Below are 26,100 nucleotides of genomic sequence, written 5' to 3'. Positions count from 1 at the left end.
TGTTGTGTTGAATTCATGGAGCGCTGACACCTAATCACTATGGCAGACTTAAAATTGAAAGCCATGGTAGTGTTAAGAATATTTGGATGGACATTCTTTTAATAGTTCAGTTTCAACATTCCTGTATCTCAAATATCCATTTGACTAAAACCTGTCAGATTTAAATACAAATGGATGGTTATTTAACTGTTGGAAAATAGTATATTGGGTGTGCCCTGTTGACTACATAGTGGGCCTGATCTTTCTTTTTGTGAATTAGGTGATGCTAAGAAAAGTGAAGATATTACATGTTAATACCTGCTTTATACAAAATCATTTGGAAATGCATTGCCAGCTGATACAAAGACTCAAAGGAATCGACTGAACATGGTGCAGAGATGTGTGTAGTTTGCCTCTGTAAATTGTTTCAAAATACAAAATTTGGGAGACTGATGCACACCTCTGACTGTCAGGATTATCTGAAGGATTCCAATCAGGGATCCTTGAGCTCAGATTACTGAGTTGTATGCTGTACAGAAGGTTTCCTATTTTTAAAGGGCAGATACCCTCCAGTTTGCTTCTCTCCCCACCTAGGGGAACACAGGATGCATGGCTTTGTTATATTTCTCAAACAGATGATCATGACATTTTTCTGTTGGTGGACAGTATATAATTTGTGCAAAAGTAAATGTTCTTGGAAATATGTATTGAGAAACACTATTTTTGAGACAATAATTTAGGTCATCAGTTGAATAAGAATGCTTGAAATATTAACTACTATGTCTTAGGGTTTAGGGCTACAGAGGTAAAACATGTAGCCCTTGCCTTCCAGAGGACCTTGTGTTTTTATTGTGTGCAATCAAATAATTGTAATATTCCATGGTGAGTGTTTTGATGGAAGCAGTGAACCCTGGAATGCAATTGTTTGGAGTGAGTCTTGGTGATGAGTAGGTTCCATGCAATGAGGCAATGGAGAGGAGAGTTTTAAGAGGAATGTGCAGCACATGTGGAAGCACAGGGTGGGAAGAAAGAGCCTCCTTTAATTTACCTTCTACATTTGATGTCCGAGTTTGCATTGTCATCTGAAATATGTTCAGTTCTGTTGAGAAATATGTAATAATGTGAATTGTGAATCATTTTTTACAGACTGGCCTCACACCACTGTTAGTGGCTATTCAACAAAACCAAGAAACTATGGTCAAATTTTTAATATTACAGAATGCAGATGTTTTTGCAGTTGATAATCTAAACAGGTAAATTATTTCATTCTATATTTTAAACTCAGTGATGTTTATCAGTTATACAGTGATTCAAGTCAGAAATATGAAATAAAATGTTAGTATATTATTGAGATACAATGAAAAGTAACAATAAAAATCTATCTGGTAGGAAAGCAATTATGCATACTGGCCAACACAAGGAGCTACATAGGAATGGTCATATTCTCTTATGATAGTGACTGATATATTTTAATAGTAATCTGATTTTTGGTTGTATAGTCTGATATTAATGAAAGGTTATTCATTTTAGTTTTACTGTTTTAATAAATATGAGTCACTATTGAGCTTCTTAAACATTCTGTAATATTTTTAAAATTTTTCCACCGACGGAGGGAAGACCTTTCTCTCTGTCTCTTTCTCACTGTCCAACTCTGTCAAATAAATAAATAAATAATCTTAAAGAAATCTTTTTTTCCTACGTACTCTACTTTTTTTTTTTTTTTTGACAGGCAGAGTGGACAGTGAGAGAGAGAGACAGAGAGAAAGGTCTTCCTTTGCCGTTGGTTCACCCTCTAATGGCCACAGGCGCAAGGCGCTGATCCAAAGCCAGGAGCCAGGTGCTTCTCCTGGTCTCCCATGGGGTGCAGGGCCCAAGCACTTGGGCCATCCTCCACTGCACTCCCTGGCCACAGTAGAGAGCTGGCCTGGAAGAGGGGCAACCGGGACAGAATCTAGCGCCCACATACTCTACTTTTAAAAAATGCTGTAGTATAAAGCCGGCGCCGTGGCTCAATAGGCTAATCCTCCACCTTGCGGCGCCGGCACACCGGGTTCTAGTCCCGGTTGGGGCGCCGGATTCTGTCCCGGTTGCCCCTCTTCCAGGCCAGCTCTCTGCTATGGCCAGGGAGTGCAGTGGAGGATGGCCCAGGTGCTTGGGCCCTGCACCCCATGGGAGACCAGGAAAAGCACCTGGCTCCTGGCTCCTGCCAGGATCAGCGCGGTGCGCCGGCTGCAGCGGCGGCCATTGGAGGGTGAACCAGCGGCAAAGGAAGACCTTTCTCTCTCTGTCTCTCTCTCTCACTGTCCACTCTGCCTGTCAAAAAAAAAAAAAAAATGCTGTAGTATACATAAATAGGAATTGAAAATCATTTTGTCTTTTTGCTGACTTTTTTTTTGTTAATTTCTTTCTTCAAAGTATATTGATGTTAAGTTATACTTAAGCGACTGTAGGTGGTTATTAGCAGATAGTATGATTTTATCGTTTTTTTCATTCTGCTTTATTTTGATATTTGATATTTTTAAAAGCATGGTTTTTAAAAAATTCTATGAGAGAGAGATTAGAGAAACACACAGAGAGAGAATTAGAACTCTCTCACTTCAGTTTCACTGCTCAAATGCCTGCAACAGTTCAGGCTGGGCCAGATTGAAACTTGGAGCTAAGAATGCAATAAAGACTTTCATGTAGTTGCAGGAATCTAATTATCTAAGCTGAATATAACTAATGTCTTCCGGGGTCTGTATTAGTAGGAGGCTACACATAGAAGATGAATCTGGGAGTCAAACCAGGTAGTCTGATATGGGAAGGGGACTTCTTAATTGGTGTCATAATACCAAGATTAAATGCCTGATCCTTATAATTTTATTTGTAATTAGTATGGGAAGAGGGAAGAAATGTATTTACTTAGATAAGCTTTTCCTTTGATGATGACAAATAATAAATGAGAAAGAGAAAAGACATATAACACAAGGCTTAATTCTCAGATGTCCAACCTGTTGGGTGTGCAACCTTGGGAACATTAACTATTAAATCGAACCTGAAGTGAAAGTGGGATAGTAATGTATCCTGTCTTTCAGATGTAGTTGTATATAATGTCATATATAAAATGTAATTCAGTAGCTGACACGTGGTTGTCACCATTGCTAACTGAAACTGCTGTGACTATTATTGCCATATAATATAAGAGCTTTATGCTTTCAGATAGCTTTTACTTACCTGACTGGGATATATTTAATATTTAAAACTGGGGAAGTAAGAGTGAATTCTTCACTTAAAACTGCCTGGTTTAAACAAGTGATCTCAATGGTGTTACTATCCCTTAAAGACTTCAAATTAGTAACTTCTATGGAATACCCCAGTTAGACAAGAGGCTTTATTTTGTTTCTTTCTCTTTAAGCCTGGAGATAATTTCTGGAGATGAGCATTTGATATTCCAAGATGCTTATGTCCATTAATACAAGTAAATGATCACATATACATAGGCAAGATATTAACTTGGTAAAATAGAGCCACTCAGCTGTTTGAGTAGCCTCATTGAAGTTTTTAATGAAGTTCTCTTTCTGTTATTTTAGAACATCCCTCATGTTTGCGGGACGGTATAGTACGGAAAACATAGTACACATGCTTCTTGAACTAGGGGTTGATGTGCTTTCTGAAGACATTGCTGGACATTCTGCTAGGGATTATGCTCTTCAAAAACGTAATATGTAAGTGTTTACACTAACATTGTAATCAACATGAAGTTGAGGTGTAAGTACTTCATGTTTTCAGATGACTTAGCTCTCACAGTTTTTGGAATGGCAGTGAGTCCCTTTACTTCAACAGTCAGAAACTAAACAGAGGGGCAGGTGCTGTGATGTAGAGGGTAAAGCTGCCACCTGAAGTGTTGGCATCCCATATGGGCGCCAGTTTGATTCCTGGCTGCTCCACTTCCGATCCAGTTCTCTGCTATGGCCTGGGAAAGCAGTAGAAGATGGCCCAAGTCCTTGGGCCCCTGCACCCGCATGAGAATCCCAGAAGAAGCTCCTGGATCCTGGCTTCAAATCGGTGCAGCTCTGGCCATTGCAGCCAACTGGGGAGTGAACTATCAGATGAAGCCCTCTCTTCCTCCTCCTCCCTCTCCCCCTCCCCCTCTTCCTCCTCCTCCCTCTCCCCCTCCCACCTCCTCCTCCTAGTGCTTCTCCTGTCTCTGTGTAACTCTGACTTTCAAGTAAAATAAATCTTTAAAACAAAAAGAAACCAAAGAGAAAGGTCAGCTAGTTAGAAGTACAGATGGGTACAAATTCTTTATCTCAGAGATTTGAAGGTCTTTATCCCTGCGACTGCCCACATTATCCATATCACTTCAAATACAACCCCTGCCATGACCCTCCAAACAGTGTCACACCTTCCTAGTTCTACTTAGTTGGTTAGGCCTTCAGTGTCCAGATTAGCAGGAAATTTCATATTTTGTCCTGGGAGCTGCCTCTTAAATTCTTTTTCTTGAGTTTTACAAGAAGCCAGGAAGTTCCATAAGCCTGACAAGGCAATCTTCCTTCATCAGAGAGATAAGGTTCTCAAGGCAATCTTCCTTCATCAGAGAGATGGGGTTCTAATAATTCTTATTTTTTATTGCTTCCTTTGTTACCAGGATTCTTTTACTGATCCAGATCCCCAGTCTTCGTGGTGATGTGCACTTATATCCTGAGATTAAAATGTCTATTTGTTGACTGACATATGCCTATATACTCAGTCACTGTCCACAAAGTATTAACACCCCACTCTGGCTTCCTAGGTTTTGGCATGTATGTAGCCAAAAATAGGCTATTTATGAGAACCTCAGGTGGCATCTACTTCTTAGCCTTAAACCTTCATGACGTGTTCTTTATAAGGTTCTTGACTTTGCTAGTAGTTTCTACTTGGTACCATTCTGTTGTCAGACAAATTCAGATAATGTAGGAAAAGATGAGAGTTTATTTAATGTTTTGCACCAGATATGTACCCTAAGGCTTCTTTATAGTCTGGGCACATATGTTCTTGGTTTGTGGAATGTCCCATGTATGTTTCTGTGCTCCAGAGTATGTGTTGGACCTAAGGTGATTTGTTTGCTGTAATAGTGAAGATGGAAATCTAAAATATGTGCATTTTATATCAGATTTTCAAAGTAGTTTTAAATTCTGCCTCACAACAAGCCATTCTTGAGAATTCTCTGAATCTAAAGTATGTTATATGGATTTAAGTGAGCTAAGCCCCATGCATAACTTCTCAGAAACCATGTAATAAAGTGCAGTTTGATCTTCCAAGTTAGGTGGAGTTGAACAGGGACGTTAAGCATCATACTAGCAAATATCAACTGGTGCAGAGTTTGAATCCTTGAAAGGAATAGTAATAGTCTGCCCCAGTACTTGACAGCTCTTAGTTTTGTACCCTTAGTGTGAATGATCACATCAATTATGTTACCTAACTTAGTGAAGTGATATATTTACAAATGCATGTAGCTGCAATATGTTAAGTAGATGAGGTATCTATGGTTACAGCTGTATGGAGTAACTAATAGCCAGAATGAGAAACTAATGACATTTCCTGTAGCCTGAACAGTGAAAAAACACACTACAGGTTTTCTTTGGGATTCCAAAATAGTTTCAGTAGTAAATTTCAAGAACAAAGTATTCCATTGCTTGATTTCATTGAGCATTTATATATTTTATATATTAACGCATTAAATCATTAAATCTCTATAACTACTAGTGAAGACATAGGAAAATCCTTACTCTTTAGAAGAGTTTGAGGTTAAAACAAGTGACTTGCCCATACCTGTTGGCTACAGAGCTGAGTCTTCTGAGTTTATGATACCTTATTATGTCCTGCTAATTTTAGTTAATTTATTGAGTTATACCACCTTTAATTCAGGACTTCTTCACCTTACTGTTTTTCATCTTAACAATAAGTTTAAGAAAATTATATTGTAGAACATATAATTATGAAGTGCGTTGGCATAATGTAAGTTCTGGTACTAACTTTGAACTATCAGAAATATTCTAAGGATTTGATACATTTGATAGTTGTCCTTATCAATACTGAAACAATTTTATTCGTTCTTATACATAGGCAAAATTACCAACTCATTTCGTTGTTTCGAGAAAATGCTGCACTTGAGAAGATTGTAAATACAAATCCAGGTAAAACTTCTCCAGCTAGTCCCAACATAGGAAAAAAAATATAAACATAAGAAGTAGTTGATCACAGAAGAGCAGTTACAGATAAGTCAATGATTAATTATATGTGTGTTTTTCTTAATCTTTCTTAGGAATCAAGTATTTAGAAATTTTAGAGGTTTATTGTAGGATATTTATAATCTGAAGCACTATTATTTGAAGAAAATCACTAATTGTGGCCCTTTATCTCTTTGTGGCATTTGTGTAATTTAGAAAAAGATACATATCTGTATATGTGTGTGTGTGTGTGTGTATGTCTGTGTCTGAGAGGCATGGAGACTTACAGAACAAAGCTGCCATCTACCAATTTGTCCTCCAAATGCTCACAATGGCCTCGTTTGGATGGAAGCCATAGACAGGAGTCAGGAACTCCATCTAGGTCTTCCACGTGCTTGGGAGGAGCTTGATTACTTGAGCCTCACTGCCTCTGTGAGTTTGCACAGGCAGCAAACTGAAGTCAGAACATGGAGTTGGTAATCAAACTCAGCTACTCACACATGGTTACATGGCCAAGAACTTGGGACATCTATTGCTGATTTCCTAGACCCGTTAACAGGAAGCTGGATTGGAAGTGGAGCAGCCAAGACTTGGACTGGAAACCATGAGGGAGGCCAGCACTGTAGGCCGTGACTTTATCTGCTGTGACATAGCACTGGGACCCTACAATCTTTTATACTTATTCTATTAGTGATACAATTGTCTCTCAGTTGGATTACAGTCTTTGTATAGAGCATATGTTTTCCATATCATCTTAATTAATTGTATTATTCACTTTACATTGATAAATTCAAAGTAGCAGAAGTAAGGTTCCATAATGGCTATCAATGATATAGTTAATAATCACTCTGCTATAACTTGTAAGTATGATCAAAAGCATCTTTTCTTTTAATTTTTATTTTCAGTTTATGTGAAATGTAGAGATGCAGAGCTATAGATAGCCAGTAGAGAGTGTTATTTCCTTCTCTGATAATTTCTCCCTAAATTCCGGCAATATCTGGGGCTGGGCCAGACAAAAGCAGGACTCAGATGGGTCACAAAGACCCAATTGCTTAAGCCATAACCTCCTGCCTCTCAGGGTACGCTGAGAGCTCAGTTTGAAAGCAAAGCTGAGACCCAAACCCAGGCACTCCAGTATGATGTGAGCATCTAAGAAGCATCATAACTTCTGTGTCAAACACCTGGCTCCAAAGCTGTAATTTTTAACAATGTACTATATATTATAACATTCTATATTATTCTATCATTGATTTAATTTAAAATGTATTTACTTTTCTTTAATAGATGATGAGCATTCTAAAGAATATAGAAAAAGGTAGGGTTTAATGATTTTTAAAACCATTTGTTAACTAATGGAAAGCAAAGAAATGCATTATGTATTCTCCTCTGGGCTGGATGGATATTGTGTACTTAACATTTGTTGCTTGTCATAATTGTCCAACCAGTTTTCAATGTATGTGTTAATGTAGTTTATTTCCTACTATTTAGGCAACTATAGTGCTGAGGGGTTGATTGATTGGCCTATGAACCTGTAGTAAAATAATTAACTGACCCATATCAGCCTGCCTTACTCCCAAATGGATTCTCTTACCCTTTAGCATGGATGGATACAGACTTATACAATAGTGGCATCAAGATACAGGTCCAATTCAGATAAATTCTGAATTTACAATGGCTAATATATGGAATCAAACTAGATGCTCATCAACTGATGAATCAATAAAGAAATCCTGCCATATATATATATGTGTGTGTGTATATATATGTATATGAATATATATATATCTTCCATCCATGGTTCATCCCCAAATAGCTGCAATGGCTGGAGCTGAGCTAATCCAAAGCCAGGAATGAGGAGCTTCTTCCTGGCTCTCACATGAGTGCAGGGACCCAAGGACTTGGGCTATTTTCCGTTGCTTTCCCAGGCCATAAGCAGACAGTTGGAAAGAGTAGCTGCAACATGAGCCAGTGCCCAACGGGATGCTTGCACCACAGGTGGATTTTTAGAGTCACTGGGAAGAGTCCATATCAGATAAGACTGTAATGCTATATCATCTACTTCATGGTCCCCCACACTCAGAGGGGTAGGTAATCTAGTCTCCCTTGAGCACTAGGGGCCTGGAGGTGGATGATCTGCAAAGAACTTGGTCCAGGGCAGATGTCCTCTCATGCCCACCTCTTCTTTCCATTTTCTGATGTCTCTCCCTGGTATGTATTTGGTAAGAGGGGGATAGGATTAGCTGATAAACCCTACAGAGCTACGTGTGTCTTGCTGTGGCAAGATGACTGAGCCTCAATGTAGCTTGTTTTTTAGAAGAGGGAAGTAGTGCCTACAATTGTATGTTTGGGCCGGTGCTGCGGCTCACTAGGCTAATCCTCCGCCTTGCGGCGCTGGCACCCCGGGTTCTAGTCCCGGTTGGGGTGCCGGATTCTGTCCCGGTTGCCCCTCTTCCAGGCCAGCTCTCTGCTGTGGCCAGGGAGTGCAGTGGAGGATGGCCCAAGTGCTTGGGCCCTGCACCCCATGGGAGACCAGGAGAAGCACCTGGCTCCTGCCATCGGATCAGCGCGGTGCGCCGGCCGCAGCACGCCGGCCGCGGCGGCCATTGGAGGATGAACCAATGGCAAAGGAAGACCTTTCTCTCTGTCTCTCTCTCTCACTGTCCACTCTGCCTGTCAAAAAATAAAAAAAATAATAAAAGAAAATAAAAAAATACAGTTGTATGTTTGAGTCCACTCTTAGGGTTCTGTGCTTTGTAGGTTTAATACGTTAATGTTTGAAGTTGTATGTGTTTGTAAGCTTTTTGTTACTTACAGAAAAAATATCTGTTGGCTAACATACAGAGGAATAGGATTTATTTTGGCATAAAGTTTTGAGATTCACAGTCCAAGAACAGGTGGCAGCATGATGAGGATGTTGGTTGGTGGAATGAATACAAAGGGAGAATAACACGGTGCACCCAGCAGCAGAGAGAACAGTTGTATAGTTCACTGCTCTCATGAGAACTTCATTCACAATACAAGCCCCCGGTGACCTAAAGACCTCCTTTAGGCCCAACACCTAGACATCATAGTTGCATTGTTTCTACTTTTAATCCATTGACCATTACCATTTATCCATTAAATAAGACTTTGCAATCTAGCCACAAATACATAGGCCTTTTGTTGATATCTGAACTCTTATCCAAACCACATCACTGTGCTTGACACCAGAAGAGTTATTTGGGGTTAGGAGCTCATAGGAGGCAAGATATTTAGATACCATTAACAGAAACAAAAGTACAGGTACCATGACTCTTCTCAGCAGCGTCTCCCTTCTAAGTACATAAGCACCTATAGTCTTACTGGTTTACGTTTACCTGAATGAGGAAACAGCAACACTTATTTGGGAAAATCACTGAACATCTTAATATTTCTGAGAAGGGCATTTCCAGCAACAACCTACACATTTGTTCTGTGATGTATATATCTTTAGCTTTCAAATATTTCAGATGGTTCTAGGGATTCTTGGTATTATTTTAAGGTGCTGGAAACAACAGGCCTTTTAAAGTGATTTCTATGCTGAAGAATTAAGATTGCATTTTGGCATGACACAGCCTGGTCTATAAACTGAAAGCAGGCAGTGTAAGATAAGTTATATACCTTTCTCGCTTACCATAGGTGACAGTGTTCATTGCCTTGAGGTAATGAAATGTATGGCAGCCACGGATGAAATTTGCATAAGCATCTTCAGGGTGAACAAGTTGTAAAGTTTCTGCTAGTATATTGATGTTCACAGATTTTTTATGGGATGTATTATCTTCACCAAATATTTCAGTGGGGTGAGAGTAGTGTAGGCAGAAATAGATGATGAAAAGTTTTTCTAAAACAAGAGTCAAATTTTCATTGTACCAAAAAATACCATTTAGCAGAAGTTTAGTTGATGTTTCCCCTGATTTTTTATAGAAAATATTTAACTATTTTTCTTATATATTTTTGTGCACAAGGCTTTTGGAAATACCTGATGTTAATCATGAACTGCTTATATCATATGAGAAAGGCCTCAATTCATTTGCCAAGGTAAAATGCTCTATTATGGAATTAATTTTCTTGCTCCGAGTTTTTGTTGACTCTATGTCTACTCCCACTTTAACGTACTGCAGTAAGTGCCTTCCGTGGACATATTCTTCTTTTCCTAGGACAGTGCCTATGCTTTGATTTACAGAATAAATGTCTTAGTGAGTGAATGGGTGGTGGGACAACTGAGTGAACATGCTTGCTGAGGTTGTGTTTTTTTTTCCTATAGAAAGACTTAATTCCAGGACATACAACTGCCATCATTCACAGTGCACCAGAAGAGCAACCCAATAACGACAGAATAACTCGTGTTCATGGAGTCCATGAAGATAACAAATGTGGTAAGTGGATCAAAATTTCTTTTGTAAATTTTAAAATTGAACATTTTTTAACATTTGATATATTATATATGTGCACTTATATACATTTTTCTCAAAAACAGTAATATTAATGTAAGAAAAATGTGGGATTCATCACAATGCTAACAGTGAGGAAAGAAGGATGTATTGATGAAATCCATTAAAGACAATATGATTATAGACCAAATAATACGGTATCCATGCACTTTTTGTACTTTCTATAGCTTCCATATATAAAACATGTGAGATTTGGTTTTGTGTGACTGGCTTATTTCTCTAGGATAGTGATTTCCAGTTCCATCCAGTGTATGAAAACCTTCTATTTAAATGTTATTGTATGAAGTTTAATGTGAAGCCATAAATATGCTACCCAATGTATTTTATTGTTTTTTTTTTAATATCTTTCTTCATAGGACCAAATTCTTCTTCCTAAAACTTCGTCAACCCTTTGGAATTCTTTCTTGCTGTTACTTTTACATATTGTTGAATTACTCATGGAGATGTGTGTGTGTGTGTGTGTGTGTGTATTTATATTTGCTCTAATGAGGCTTTAATGTATGTACATTTACTGGAACATTTTGAGGAAGAAAAGCACAACAAGAAAATTTGCTTTTCTCAGGACTGAATCATAGAGTAAATCTATGGGGATAACCACATGATGGCATGGCATAGAAATAGTAGAACAGATCAATTTAATGACTAGAAAATCCAGAGTTAAATTAAAATATAAATTAGCATATTTTTTAAATTGATAAATGGAACTTTATTTCAGATGGTTCTAGGGATTCTTGGTATTATTTTAGGGTGCTGGAAACAACAGGCCTTTTAAAGTGATTTCTATGCTGAAGAATTAAGATTGCATTTTGGCATGACACAGCTTGGTCTATAAACTGAAAGCAGGCAGTGTAAGATAAGTTATATACCTTTCTACCTTACCGTAAGTGACAGTGTTCATTCCCTTAAGGTAACAAAATGTATGACAGCCACGGATGAGATTTGCATAAGCATCTTCAGGGTGAACAAGTTGTAAAGACCAGTTATTCTCAGTTTCTGCAAGTATATTGATGTTCATGAAAAGTGAATAGTGATAAGAAACAAAATTTTAGTTCTTCCAATATACCACCAAGGGTATAATAAATAACCTGGAAAGAATATTTGTATAAGATATATTTCAACAAAGACACAGCTATTATCCAAACCGTTTAGAGAACTCTTAAAGCTAAATTTAAAAAATACCAAACAGGCTTAAAAATAGGAAAAATAGCGGAACAAACACCTTCCCATGGAAGATAAACAGATGGCAAGTGAACTGAAGAAGTGATTCTGAACATCATGAACTGCTAGGGATTTCAAAACAGTGACAACAGTGATTGCAGATAAGGAAATAGAGCAATAGGGATACTCATTCATTGCTCTTCCATATGCAAAATAGTATAGCCACTCTGGAAGATAATCTATGGCCATACACCCTGAATGCGCCTGATCCCATCTGTGTATGTGTATTTAGAATTCATAATAACGTTTATTATCAGATCTATGACTACCTCTTATAGAAATGGTGTTTACTTTAGGAGCAGAAGATGAAGCTAAAGAATCAACTTCAGACCCTGAGGTACTGTCTCTTGTTATGATATTTTAAATATAAGCACTAAGTGATGTTCAAATCTAGAATGGAGTGCTTGTTTCTTCTGTCTTTTTAAAAACAGGCAGAAGACAGAGCCCTGAAGCTGTGCCCAGCAATTCAGCCGTATAGGCAGGGACCTGCTGTCTGCCCTGTAAAGCAGCCTGGCTCTGGCTGTGGGCAGGGGCAGGTGGCAGGTGGAATCTGGGGACTGCTGGTAGCATCAGGGGTACTTGCTGTCCCCAAGACAGAATAAGGGATAGCCGCAGTGTTGCTGCAACCACTTGGGTCTGGGGATTTGGAAAGAGGCAAAATGGAGTCTTTCTTTTTCTTTCTTTTCTTTTTTTTTTTTTTGACAGGCAGAGTGGACAGTGAGAGAGAGAGACAGAGAGAAAGGTCTTCCTTTGCCATTGGTTCACCCTCCAATGGCCGCCGCGGCCGGCGTGCTGCGGCCGGCGCACCGCGCTGATCCGATGGCAGGAGCCAGGAGCCAGGTGCTTTTCCTGGTCCCCCATGGGGTGCAGGGCCCAAGGACTTGGGCCATCCTCCACTGCACTTCCTGGCCACAGCAGAGGGCTGGCCTGGAAGAGGGGCAACCAGGACAGAATCCGGCGCCCCGACCGGGACTAGAACCCGGTGTGCCGGCGCCGCAAGGCAGAGCATTAGCCTAGTGAGCCGCGGCACTGGCAAAATGGAGTCTTTCTTAGGGCAAAGAAGGCCCTCAGACACAGTCAGCTTTCTAGGTAAATGAAAACCGAGGACGGTGGAATTCTGTAGTTAGGGCCACTGCTCTGCCATAATGGTGGGAATCTTAGAGGCTTCTGCTTACTTTCCTCAGCGAGATAGAGTCCCCCTGGCCATAACACCAGCGTAGGAGCTACAGTATACTTTGTTCTTGCCTCTCTCTGTACTGGCTCTCTGAGCCTATTGCCATTTAGAGTTGTCCTTACTTCCTTACCAAAGATTTCCTTCAGTCAGTCTCTTAGACACCGGGTGTTTCCTTTGCTGTGCTGGTTCTTCCCAGCGGTGGAGGTGAGTGCAGGGCCTCTGTATGCAGCTTTTTTTCCCTCTCTTCTCTCTCTCAGACCTCATCATACTAAGCATTAGAAATGAGCAAGCCTCACACCATGAGACAGCCATAATCATGGTGATATTTATATTGTCACTTGTGGAAAACATAATGTGAAATGAATGTCACATTTTAGGAGCTAAAACATGACTCCCTATTTATCTCTTTGTAGAGATTTTTATAACTTTGAAGATATTGCCTAGTTGGAAAAGAGTTGCATATGTACCTTACACATGTATTTGCTTACTGTTGTTTGAACATTACACAAAGGAAAGATTTCCTGACTACGTTGCCATTTGACTCAACCCATAGTAAAAGTTCTGAGAAAAAAAAATGGTTGGAGTACTCAGGTCCTAGCATTGGTGTGGCTGAGCCCTGGCCCTTACAGGCTTTTGGAGAGTGAATTAGCAAATGGCACCTCTGCAGGCCTACTTCTCTGTGCCACTCTATTTCATTTTCTCTTCTTCCTGCTTCCTTCTGTCTCCTTATTTTTTGTGAGAAACTGAGATAATTTTTAAAATACAAAAGGAATAGTCTGGCAGCTCAACCTGCTTAATCAGAGTACTGACTCTCAGGACTTTGTTTTGTGACATTTAAAGCAATCAAGGCTTTTGAAAAACAGTCCTCCTGTAGCCTCTTATATTTTTTCACAGAACTATATTTTTAACAGATTTGAAAAATGCTTATTACCATAAACTCCAGAAGCACATATTCTCACTATAGTAAGAAATGTATGTAATATTTCAATTTATAAATTAAAATTTTATTTTAAATTCTTGAAACAAATGTAGAAATATGAAATTTTGTATGCTGCAAACGTATGTAGAAATATGTAATTGAAAAATTAAATCTCATAGGTTCTGCCTTTTTATTTTCGTTTTCCAAATTTCAGAATTCAGTTTATGTTTACATTATTTGCTTATATTATTTTAATGCTTTACAAATATTTATTTATATGTATTTTCTTATATGCTTTTTCTGAGTGATTTTGTCTATTCCCATTTCTTTTGAAAAATTTTTAGTGACTAAATATGACACATTTATGGGTCACAGTATTGTATTTCAGTGCATTATATACATATATGACTATATATTTGTCTACTCCCATTTCTTTTCAAAATTCTTGAGTGACTAAATATGACACATTTAAGGGCCACAGTGTGGTATTTCAATACATGTATATTATGTGTACTGAGCAAAACAGGATGACTAAGATTTTTCATTCCTTCGTGTTACTTTATGATTGCAGGTTTGAGGATTCTTCTGTTTGCTCATGCAGTGTGTGTTAGGTTATTGTAAAACATAATTCCCTCACAACTTTGTTCTTGCCTCTCTCTGTACTGGCTCTCTGAGCCTATTGCCATTTAGAGTTGTCCTTACTTCCTTACCAAAGATTTCCTTCAGTCAGTCTCTTAGACACGGGCGTTTCCTTTGCTGTGCTGGTTCTTCCCAGCGATGGAGGTGAGTGCAGTAGGAAGTCATTCCTTCAATGTAACTCTGGTTTCTTACCCCTATTTCAAATTTTCTCTATCCCCCATAACCTCCTACCCTCTACTTTTTGTTTTGTGTTCAATGTTAGTTTTTTTTTTCCTTTGACACAATGTGGTTTCTAAGTTCTCTGTGTGCATCAAATCTCGTATTGCCTAACTGAAGACATTTTCGTACATTGTGTATTTCCTGCCAGAGTGATCCCTTAAACATATTTGTAATCATGTAGTTCAACTGCTTATTGAGTAGATTTCCATTCCAGTAGGGGAGAATTCACATTCCAGCATGACCATTGGTTTGGTCCTTAGGTCTTAAATCTGCCGTACATCACTAAACCCCATTCTACGAAGGACGTTCTCATTGTAGCTCCATATCTGGGGCTGCTAATTTGCCTTGTTTATTGCTATACAATATTTTGCCTCATCTGTGCTGTATACAATGCCTTCATGTCTTACTTTTGATTTCATTTGATCTGCGTTTCAAAATGTAGCCCCAAATAAACAATATTTGCTGACCTTCCAAGATTAACTCGAGGATACACTTCTCTGCCTATTCTTCTACTATATATACTTCAACGATGCAAACAGTGATTTATACTTTCCTGTTGTATTTTCCCATGTCTACCTCTAACTGAACATGGGGTAGAATCTGCTCTTTGTTTATATGCTTAGATTTTTCAAGGACTGGGCCTATGACTTGATACCCATAGTAAATCCTGTCTCACTGAATGAGTAGCTGAGGGGTTGAGAAATTGGATATATGTGTTGAATTTGTATTTTATTGTTCTGTAGGAAGGAACGTCAACTATAGCGGGCAAGAAGAGTAAAAAATGTTTTTTCATCACTCAAGTTGCTCCACAACAGCCAATTAATAAACATGGGATGGACTCTGATCACACATTGGACAAAGATAACAAACGTAGTGAGTGCATATCTATCAAAACTTACTATTAAAATACAATGAAGAGAAATGAGTAGCTCTGAATTGGATATCCATGTATGTTGAGGGTTTTCTTTGGCTTTTTTTAATATAACCAACTTCTTCCTGAAACAGCTTCAACCCTCTGAAATTCATCCTTACTATTCCTTTTATTTCATTGAAATATTCATTTCATTGCAATAGTCATGAATGGAGAGAGACACGCCTTTATGTAAATTGTTTCCATGTGAATAAATGTTCTCACTAGTTGATCTGTTACTGCATTTGTAGGTAAGGAGTCTACCACTCAAAGAGATCCTGAAGACAACAACTCACCAAGGAATTCGAAGGTAGTGTGTCTTCTTGTGATTTGCAAATACCTGATTTCAGTGATGTTAAAACAAAACTGGTGTTTGCTTGAAGGTATAAAGTTACTTGAGAGACAGCTACTTACATAAGACAGGCAGATAAACATTTTCGCTATCTTGAGAAGGGGTGGTGTGATATCTCTTTGAGGCATTGATATGCATTTCCCTGGTGGATGGTGATGTTGAACATACTGTCATATTGATTGCCATTTCTATCTCTTATTTCGAGACAGGTCTGTTGAGGTGCTGTGTCCATTTCTGAGCTAGATTTGGTGTTTGTTCATATATTCTTGACGATATTTCTTATCTGGGAGAGAGTGGGATACCTAGTACCTATGTAATACAAGCTTCCCCTTACTTATCTGAAGCTACGTAAAGGAGAGGTTTTGAGGCTGTCTTGACATTCGCTTCAGCCAACTCTCTTGCCTTTAGAACCTAGGAAAGAAGAATTAGGAGCTAAACTCTTGGCCCAGTGGTGAAGAAGTCAGATGAGCTATCTACCTCACACCTCGGATGGCTTTCTGTCCTTATTTTGTACCCAATTCTAACTCTCGGCCAGAAATCAAGCAGTATTTCCTGACCTTGCAAGACTGAATTGAGGATTCTCTTTTCTGCCTTTTCTTCAACTGTATTGACTTCAGTGGCAGAAATAGTGGTTTATACTTTCCTGTTGTATTTTCCCATGTCTACCTCTAACTGAACATGGGGTAGAATCTGCTCTTTGTTTATATGCTTAGATTTTTCAAGGACTGTTCCTGTGACATGACACACATAGTAAATCCTGTCTCACTGAATGAGTAGCTGAGGGGTTGAGAAATTGGATATATGTGTTGAATTTGTATTTTATTGTTCTGTAGGCAGGAACGTCAGCTGTAGTGGGTAAGAAGAGTAAAAAACGTTTTTTCATCGCTCAAGTTGCTCCACAACAGCCAATTATGAACTCTGATCACGGATTGGACAAAGATAACAAACGTAGTGAGTGCATATCTATCAAAACTTATTATAAAAATACAATGAAGAGAAATGAGTAGCTCTGAATTGGATATTCATTTATCTTGAGGGTATTCTTTGGCTTTTTTTAATATAACCAACTTCTTCCTGAAACAGCTTCAACCCTCTGAAATTCATCCTTACTATTCCTTTTATTTCATTGAAATATTCATTTCATTGCAATATTCATGAATGGAGAGAGACACGCCTTTATGTAAATTGTTTCCATGTGAATAAATGTTCTCACTAGTTAATCTGTTACTGCATTTGTAGGTAAGGAGTCTACCTCCCAAAGAGATCCTGAAGACAACAACTCACCAAGGAATTCGAAGGTAGTGTGTCTTCTTGTGAGTTGGAAATATCTGATTTCAGTGATGTTAAAACAAAATTGGTGTTTGCTTGAAGGTATAAAGTTACTTGAGAGACAGCTACTTACATAAGACAGGCAGATAAACATTTTAGCTATCTTGAGAAGGGGTGGTGTGATATCCCTTTGAGGCATTGATATGCATTTCCCTGGTGGATGGTGATGTTGAACATACTGTCATATTGATTGCCATTTCTATCTCTTATTTCGAGTCCGGTCTGTTGAGGTGCTGTGTCCATTTCTGAGCTAGATTTGTTGTTTGTTCATATATTCTTGACGATATTTCTTATCTGGGAGAGAGTGGGATACCTAGTACCCATGTAATACAAGCTTCCCCTTACTTATCTGAAGCTACGTAAAGGAGAGGTTTTGAGGCTGTCTTGACATTCGCTTCAGCCAACTCTCTTGCCTTTAGAACCTAGGAAAGAAGAATTAGGAGCTAAACTCTTGGCCCAGTGGTGAAGAAGTCAGATGAGCTATCTACCTCACACCTCGGATGGCTTTCTGTCCTTATTTTGTACCCAATTCTAACTCTCGGCCAGAAATCAAGCAGTATTTCCTGACCTTGCAAGACTGAATTGAGGATTCTCTTTTCTGCCTTTTCTTCAATTGTATTGACTTCAGTGGCAGAAATAGTGGTTTATACTTTCCTGTTGTATTTTCCCATGTCTACCTCTAGCTGAACATGGGGTAGAATCTGCTCTTTGTTTATATGCTTAGATTTTTCAAGGACTGGGCCTATGACTTGATACCCATAGTAAATCCTGTCTCACTGAATGAGTAGCTGAGGGGTTGAGAAATTGGATATGTGTTGAATTTGTATTTTATTGTTCTGTAGGCAGGAACGTCAGCTGTAGCGGGTAAGAAGAGTAAAAAACCTTTTTTCATCGCTCAAGTTGCTCCACAACAGCCAATTATGAACTCTGATCACGGATTGGACAAAGATAACAAACGTAGTGAGTGCATATCTATCAAAACTTATTATAAAAATACAATGAAGAGAAATGAGTAGCTCTGAATTGGATATCCATTTATTTTGAGGGTTTTCTTTGGCTTTTTTTAATATAACCAACTTCTTCCTGAAACAGCTTCAACCCTCTGAAATTCATCCTTACTATTCCTTTTATTTCATTGAAATATTCATTTCATTGCAATAGCCATGAATGGAGAGAGACATGCCTTTATGTAAATTGTTTCCATGTGAATAAATGTTCTCACTAGTTAATCTGTTACTGCATTTGTAGGTAAGGAGTCTACCTCCCAAAGAGATCCTGAAGACAACAACTCACCAAGGAATTCGAAGGTAGTGTGTCTTCTTGTGAGTTGGAAATATCTGATTTCAGTGATGTTAAAACAAAATTGGTGTTTGCTTGAAGGTATAAAGTTACTTGAGAGACAGCTACTTACATAAGACAGGCAGATAAACATTTTCGCTATCTTGAGAAGGGGTGGTGTGATATCTCTTTGAGGCACTGATATGCATTTCCCTGGTGGATGGTGATGTTGAACATACTGTCATATTGATTGCCATTTCTATCTCTTATTTTGAGACAGGTCTGTTGAGGTGCTGTGTCCATTTCTGAGCTAGATTTGGTGTTTGTTCATATATTCTTGACGATATTTCTTATCTGGGAGAGAGTGGGATACCTAGTACCTATGTAATACAAGCTTCCCCTTACTTATCTGAAGCTACGTAAAGGAGAGGTTTTGAGGCTGTCTTGACATTCGCTTCAGCCAACTCTCTTGCCTTTAGAACCTAGGAAAGAAGAATTAGGAGCTAAACTCTTGGCCCAGTGGTGAAGAAGTCAGATGAGCTATCTACCTCACACCTCGGATGGCTTTCTGTCCTTATTTTGTACCCAATTCTAACTCTCGGCCAGAAATCAAGCAGTATTTCCTGACCTTGCAAGACTGAATTGAGGATTCTCTTTTCTGCCTTTTCTTCAACTGTATTGACTTCAGTGGCAGAAATAGTGGTTTATACTTTCCTGTTGTATTTTCCCATGTCTACCTCTAGCTGAACATGGGGTAGAATCTGCTCTTTGTTTATATGCTCAACTGAAAGAACGTGGGGGTAGAATCTGCTCTTTGTGTATATGCTTAACTGAGTATGGGGTAGAATCTGCTCTTTGTTTATATGCTCAACCTTTGCAAGGACTGTTCCTGTGACATGACACACATAGTAAATCCTGTCTCCCTGAATGAGTGGCTGAGGGGTTGAGAACTTGGGTGTATTTGTTGAATTTGTATTTTATCTTCCTGTAGGAAGGAATGTCAACCTTAGCGAGTAAGAAGGGCTTAAAAGATATCGCCATCACTCAAGTTGCTCCACAACAGCCAATTAATGAATATGCGTTCAACTATGATCGTGGATTGGACAATGGTAACATGGGTAGTGAGTGCCTATCCTTCGAAACTTAATATTAAAATACAATGAAGAGAAATGAGTAGCTCTAAATTGGATATCCATTTATTTTGAGGGTTTTCTTTGGCTTTTGTTAATATAACCAACTTCTTCCTGAAACAGCTTCAACCCTCTGAAATTCATCCTTACTATTCCTTTTATTTCATTGAAATATTCGTTTCATTGCAATATTCATGAGTGGAGAGAGACACGCCTTTATGTAAATTGTTTCCATGTGAATAAATGTTCTCACTAGTTGATCTGTTACTGCATTTGTAGGTAAGGAGTCTACCTCCCAAAGAGATCCTGAAGACAACAATTCACCAAGGAATTCGAAGGTAGTGTGTCTTCTTGTGAGTTGGAAATATCTGATTTCAGTGATGTTAAAACAAAATTGGTGTTTGCTTGAAGGTATAAAGTTACTTGAGAGACAGCTACTTACATAAGACAGGCAGATAAACATTTTCGCTATCTTGAGAAGGGGTGGTGTGATATCTCTTTGAGGCATTGATATGCATTTCCCTGGTGGTTGGTGATGTTGAACATACTGTCATATTGATTGCCATTTCTATCTCTTATTTCGAGACAGGTCTGTTGAGGTGCTGTGTCCATTTCTGAGCTAGATTTGGTGTTTGTTCATATATTCTTGACGATATTTCTTATCTGGGAGAGAGTGGGATACCTAGTACCTATGTAATACAAGCTTCCCCTTACTTATCTGAAGCTACGTAAAGGAGAGGTTTTGAGGCTGTCTTGACATTCGCTTCAGCCAACTCTCTTGCCTTTAGAACCTAGGAAAGAAGAATTAGGAGCTAAACTCTTGGCCCAGTGGTGAAGAAGTCAGATGAGCTATCTACCTCACACCTCGGATGGCTTTCTGTCCTTATTTTGTACCCAATTCTAACTCTCGGCCAGAAATTAAGCAGTATTTCCTGACCTTGCAAGACTGAATTGAGGATTCTCTTTTCTGCCTTTTCTTCAACTGTATTGACTTCAGTGGCAGAAATAGTGGTTTATACTTTCCTGTTGTATTTTCCCATGTCTACCTCTAGCTGAACATGGGGTAGAATCTGCTCTTTGTTTATATGCTTAGATTTTTCAAGGACTGGGCCTATGACTTGATACCCATAGTAAATCCTGTCTCACTGAATGAGTAGCTGAGGGGTTGAGAAATTGGATATATGTGTTGAATTTGTATTTTATTGTTCTGTAGGCAGGAACGTCAGCTGTAGCGGGTAAGAAGAGTAAAAAACGTTTTTTCATCGCTCAAGTTGCTCCACAACAGCCAATTATGAACTCTGATCACGGATTGGACAAAGATAACAAACGTAGTGAGTGCATATCTATCAAAACTTATTATAAAAATACAATGAAGAGAAATGAGTAGCTCTGAATTGGATATTCATTTATTTTGAGGGTATTCTTTGGCTTTTTTTAATATAACCAACTTCTTCCTGAAACAGCTTCAACCCTCTGAAATTCATCCTTACTATTCCTTTTATTTCATTGAAATATTCATTTCATTGCAATATTCATGAGTGGAGAGAGACACGCCTTTATGTAAATTGTTTCCATGTGAATAAATGTTCTCACTAGTTGATCTGTTACTGCATTTGTAGGTAAGGAGTCTACCTCCCAAAGAGATCCTGAAGACAACAACTCACCAAGGAATTCGAAGGTAGTGTGTCTTCTTGTGAGTTGGAAATATCTGATTTCAGTGATGTTAAAACAAAATTGGTGTTTGCTTGAAGGTATAAAGTTACTTGAGAGACAGCTACTTACATAAGACAGGCAGATAAACATTTTCGCTATCTTGAGAAGGGGTGGTGTGATATCTCTTTGAGGCACTGATATGCATTTCCCTGGTGGATGGTGATGTTGAACATACTGTCATATTGATTGCCATCTCTATCTCTTATTTCGAGACAGGTCTGTTGAGGTGCTGTGTCCATTTCTGAGCTAGATTTGGTGTTTGTTCATATATTCTTGACGATATTTCTTATCTGGGAGAGAGTGGGATACCTAGTACCTATGTAATACAAGCTTCCCCTTACTTATCTGAAGCTACGTAAAGGAGAGGTTTTGAGGCTGTCTTGACATTCGCTTCAGCCAACTCTCTTGTCTTTAGAACCTAGGAAAAAAGAATTAGGAGCTAAACTCTTGGCCCAGTGGTGAAGAAGTCAGATGAGCTATCTACCTCACACCTCGGATGGCTTTCTGTCCTTATTTTGTACCCAATTCTAACTCTCGGCCAGAAATCAAGCAGTATTTCCTGACCTTGCAAGACTGAATTGAGGATTCTCTTTTCTGCCTTTTCTTCAACTATATTGACTTCAGTGGCAGAAATAGTGGTTTATACTTTCCTGTTGTATTTTCCCATGTCTACCTCTAGCTGAACATGGGGTAGAATCTGCTCTTTGTTTATATGCTCAACTGAAAGAACGTGGGGGTAGAATCTGCTCTTTGTGTATATGCTTAACTGAGTATGGGGTAGAATCTGCTCTTTGTTTATATGCTCAACCTTTGCAAGGACTGTTCCTGTGACATGACACACATAGTAAATCCTGTCTCCCTGAATGAGTGGCTGAGGGGTTGAGAACTTGGGTGTATTTGTTGAATTTGTATTTTATCTTCCTGTAGGAAGGAATGTCAACCTTAGCGAGTAAGAAGGGCTTAAAAGATATCGCCATCACTCAAGTTGCTCCACAACAGCCAATTAATGAATATGCGTTCAACTATGATCGTGGATTGGACAATGGTAACATGGGTAGTGAGTGCCTATCCTTCGAAACTTAATATTAAAATACAATGAAGAGAAATGAGTAGCTCTAAATTGGATATCCATTTATTTTGAGGGTTTTCTTTGGCTTTTGTTAATATAACCAACTTCTTCCTGAAACAGCTTCAACCCTCTGAAATTCATCCTTACTATTCCTTTTATTTCATTGAAATATTCGTTTCATTGCAATAGCCATGAATGGAGAGAGACACGCCTTTATGTAAATTGTTTCCATGTGAATAAATGTTCTCACTAGTTAATCTGTTACTGCATTTGTAGGTAAGGAGTCTACCTCCCAAAGAGATCCTGAAGACAACAACTCACCAAGGAATTCGAAGGTAGTGTGTCTTCTTGTGAGTTGGAAATATCTGATTTCAGTGATGTTAAAACAAAATTGGTGTTTGCTTGAAGGTATAAAGTTACTTGAGAGACAGCTACTTACATAAGACAGGCAGATAAACATTTTCGCTATCTTGAGAAGGGGTGGTGTGATATCTCTTTGAGGCACTGATATGCATTTCCCTGGTGGATGGTGATGTTGAACATACTGTCATATTGATTGCCATCTCTATCTCTTATTTCGAGACAGGTCTGTTGAGGTGCTGTGTCCATTTCTGAGCTAGATTTGGTGTTTGTTCATATATTCTTGACGATATTTCTTATCTGGGAGAGAGTGGGATACCTAGTACCTATGTAATACAAGCTTCCCCTTACTTATCTGAAGCTACGTAAAGGAGAGGTTTTGAGGCTGTCTTGACATTCGCTTCAGCCAACTCTCTTGCCTTTAGAACCTAGGAAAGAAGAATTAGGAGCTAAACTCTTGGCCCAGTGGTGAAGAAGTCAGATGAGCTATCTACCTCACACCTCGGATGGCTTTCTGTCCTTATTTTGTACCCAATTCTAACTCTCGGCCAGAAATCAAGCAGTATTTCCTGACCTTGCAAGACTGAATTGAGGATTCTCTTTTCTGCCTTTTCTTCAACTATATTGACTTCAGTGGCAGAAATAGTGGTTTATACTTTCCTGTTGTATTTTCCCATGTCTACCTCTAGCTAAACATGGGGTAGAATCTGCTCTTTGTTTATATGCTCAACTGAAAGAACGTGGGGGTAGAATCTGCTCTTTGTGTATATGCTTAACTGAGTATGGGGTAGAATCTGCTCTTTGTTTATATGCTCAACCTTTGCAAGGACTGTTCCTGTGACATGACACACATAGTAAATCCTGTCTCCCTGAATGAGTGGCTGAGGGGTTGAGAACTTGGGTGTATTTGTTGAATTTGTATTTTATCTTCCTGTAGGAAGGAATGTCAACCTTAGCGAGTAAGAAGGGCTTAAAAGATATCGCCATCACTCAAGTTGCTCCACAACAGCCAATTAATGAATATGCGTTCAACTATGATCGTGGATTGGACAATGGTAACATGGGTAGTGAGTGCCTATCCTTCGAAACTTAATATTAAAATACAATGAAGAGAAATGAGTAGCTCTAAATTGGATATCCATTTATTTTGAGGGTTTTCTTTGGCTTTTGTTAATATAACCAACTTCTTCCTGAAACAGCTTCAACCCTCTGAAATTCATCCTTACTATTCCTTTTATTTCATTGAAATATTCGTTTCATTGCAATATTCATGAGTGGAGAGAGACACGCCTTTATGTAAATTGTTTCCATGTGAATAAATGTTCTCACTAGTTGATCTGTTACTGCATTTGTAGGTAAGGAGTCTACCTCCCAAAGAGATCCTGAAGACAACAACTCACCAAGGAATTCGAAGGTAGTGTGTCTTCTTGTGAGTTGGAAATATCTGATTTCAGTGATGTTAAAACAAAATTGGTGTTTGCTTGAAGGTATAAAGTTACTTGAGAGACAGCTACTTACATAAGACAGGCAGATAAACATTTTCGCTATCTTGAGAAGGGGTGGTGTGATATCTCTTTGAGGCACTGATATGCATTTCCCTGGTGGTTGGTGATGTTGAACATACTGTCATATTGATTGCCATTTCTATCTCTTATTTCGAGACAGGTCTGTTGAGGTGCTGTGTCCATTTCTGAGCTAGATTTGGTGTTTGTTCATATATTCTTGACGATATTTCTTATCTGGGAGAGAGTGGGATACCTAGTACCTATGTAATACAAGCTTCCCCTTACTTATCTGAAGCTACGTAAAGGAGAGGTTTTGAGGCTGTCTTGACATTCGCTTCAGCCAACTCTCTTGCCTTTAGAACCTAGGAAAGAAGAATTAGGAGCTAAACTCTTGGCCCAGTGGTGAAGAAGTCAGATGAGCTATCTACCTCACACCTCGGATGGCTTTCTGTCCTTATTTTGTACCCAATTCTAACTCTCGGCCAGAAATTAAGCAGTATTTCCTGACCTTGCAAGACTGAATTGAGGATTCTCTTTTCTGCCTTTTCTTCAACTGTATTGACTTCAGTGGCAGAAATAGTGGTTTATACTTTCCTGTTGTATTTTCCCATGTCTACCTCTAGCTGAACATGGGGTAGAATCTGCTCTTTGTTTATATGCTTAGATTTTTCAAGGACTGGGCCTATGACTTGATACCCATAGTAAATCCTGTCTCACTGAATGAGTAGCTGAGGGGTTGAGAAATTGGATATATGTGTTGAATTTGTATTTTATTGTTCTGTAGGCAGGAACGTCAGCTGTAGCGGGTAAGAAGAGTAAAAAACGTTTTTTCATCGCTCAAGTTGCTCCACAACAGCCAATTATGAACTCTGATCACGGATTGGACAAAGATAACAAACGTAGTGAGTGCATATCTATCAAAACTTATTATAAAAATACAATGAAGAGAAATGAGTAGCTCTGAATTGGATATTCATTTATTTTGAGGGTATTCTTTGGCTTTTTTTAATATAACCAACTTCTTCCTGAAACAGCTTCAACCCTCTGAAATTCATCCTTACTATTCCTTTTATTTCATTGAAATATTCATTTCATTGCAATATTCATGAGTGGAGAGAGACACGCCTTTATGTAAATTGTTTCCATGTGAATAAATGTTCTCACTAGTTAATCTGTTACTGCATTTGTAGGTAAGGAGTCTACCTCCCAAAGAGATCCTGAAGACAACAACTCACCAAGGAATTCGAAGGTAGTGTGTCTTCTTGTGAGTTGGAAATATCTGATTTCAGTGATGTTAAAACAAAATTGGTGTTTGCTTGAAGGTATAAAGTTACTTGAGAGACAGCTACTTACATAAGACAGGCAGATAAACATTTTCGCTATCTTGAGAAGGGGTGGTGTGATATCTCTTTGAGGCACTGATATGCATTTCCCTGGTGGATGGTGATGTTGAACATACTGTCATATTGATTGCCATCTCTATCTCTTATTTCGAGACAGGTCTGTTGAGGTGCTGTGTCCATTTCTGAGCTAGATTTGGTGTTTGTTCATATATTCTTGACGATATTTCTTATCTGGGAGAGAGTGGGATACCTAGTACCTATGTAATACAAGCTTCCCCTTACTTATCTGAAGCTACGTAAAGGAGA

General features: G+C 38.7%; 1 protein-coding gene across 50 annotated transcripts in view; it reads left to right on the top strand.

Moving 5' to 3' along the window:
* LOC127483472 (ankyrin repeat domain-containing protein 26) overlaps positions 1-26,100 on the top strand; it is a 225,911-nt gene that overhangs the window by 88,278 nt on the left and 111,533 nt on the right. For 40 of the 50 annotated variants that reach the window (XR_011381699.1, XM_070055993.1, XM_070055991.1 and 37 more), the window contains 23 exons: positions 1,126-1,232; positions 3,549-3,683; positions 6,064-6,134; positions 7,452-7,482; positions 10,151-10,223; positions 10,450-10,561; positions 12,151-12,191; positions 15,549-15,678; positions 15,967-16,025; positions 16,901-17,018; positions 17,307-17,365; positions 18,239-18,356; positions 18,645-18,703; positions 19,666-19,795; positions 20,084-20,142; positions 21,018-21,135; positions 21,424-21,482; positions 22,445-22,574; positions 22,863-22,921; positions 23,884-24,013; positions 24,302-24,360; positions 25,236-25,353; positions 25,642-25,700. Coding sequence is in view for 49 of the 50 variants with exons in the window: in XM_070055993.1 (XP_069912094.1) it covers positions 1,126-1,232; positions 3,549-3,683; positions 6,064-6,134; positions 7,452-7,482; positions 10,151-10,223; positions 10,450-10,561; positions 12,151-12,191; positions 15,549-15,678; positions 15,967-16,025; positions 16,901-17,018; positions 17,307-17,365; positions 18,239-18,356; positions 18,645-18,703; positions 19,666-19,795; positions 20,084-20,142; positions 21,018-21,135; positions 21,424-21,482; positions 22,445-22,574; positions 22,863-22,921; positions 23,884-24,013; positions 24,302-24,360; positions 25,236-25,353; positions 25,642-25,700 (2,034 nt within the window). In the remaining variant the exon portion in view is untranslated. The remainder of the gene's footprint in view (positions 1-1,125; positions 1,233-3,548; positions 3,684-6,063; positions 6,135-7,451; positions 7,483-10,150; positions 10,224-10,449; positions 10,562-12,150; positions 12,192-15,548; positions 15,679-15,966; positions 16,026-16,900; positions 17,019-17,306; positions 17,366-18,238; positions 18,357-18,644; positions 18,704-19,665; positions 19,796-20,083; positions 20,143-21,017; positions 21,136-21,423; positions 21,483-22,444; positions 22,575-22,862; positions 22,922-23,883; positions 24,014-24,301; positions 24,361-25,235; positions 25,354-25,641; positions 25,701-26,100) is intronic. The other 10 variants (XM_070055960.1, XM_070055955.1, XM_070055956.1 and 7 more) reach the window with 10 other exon arrangements.

This window comes from Oryctolagus cuniculus, chromosome 13, assembly GCF_964237555.1.
Source record: "Oryctolagus cuniculus chromosome 13, mOryCun1.1, whole genome shotgun sequence".
NCBI lineage: Eukaryota > Metazoa > Chordata > Mammalia > Lagomorpha > Leporidae > Oryctolagus > Oryctolagus cuniculus.
Note: the sequence above shows the minus strand (reverse complement) of the source record. Positions and strands in the feature narration are given on the sequence as shown.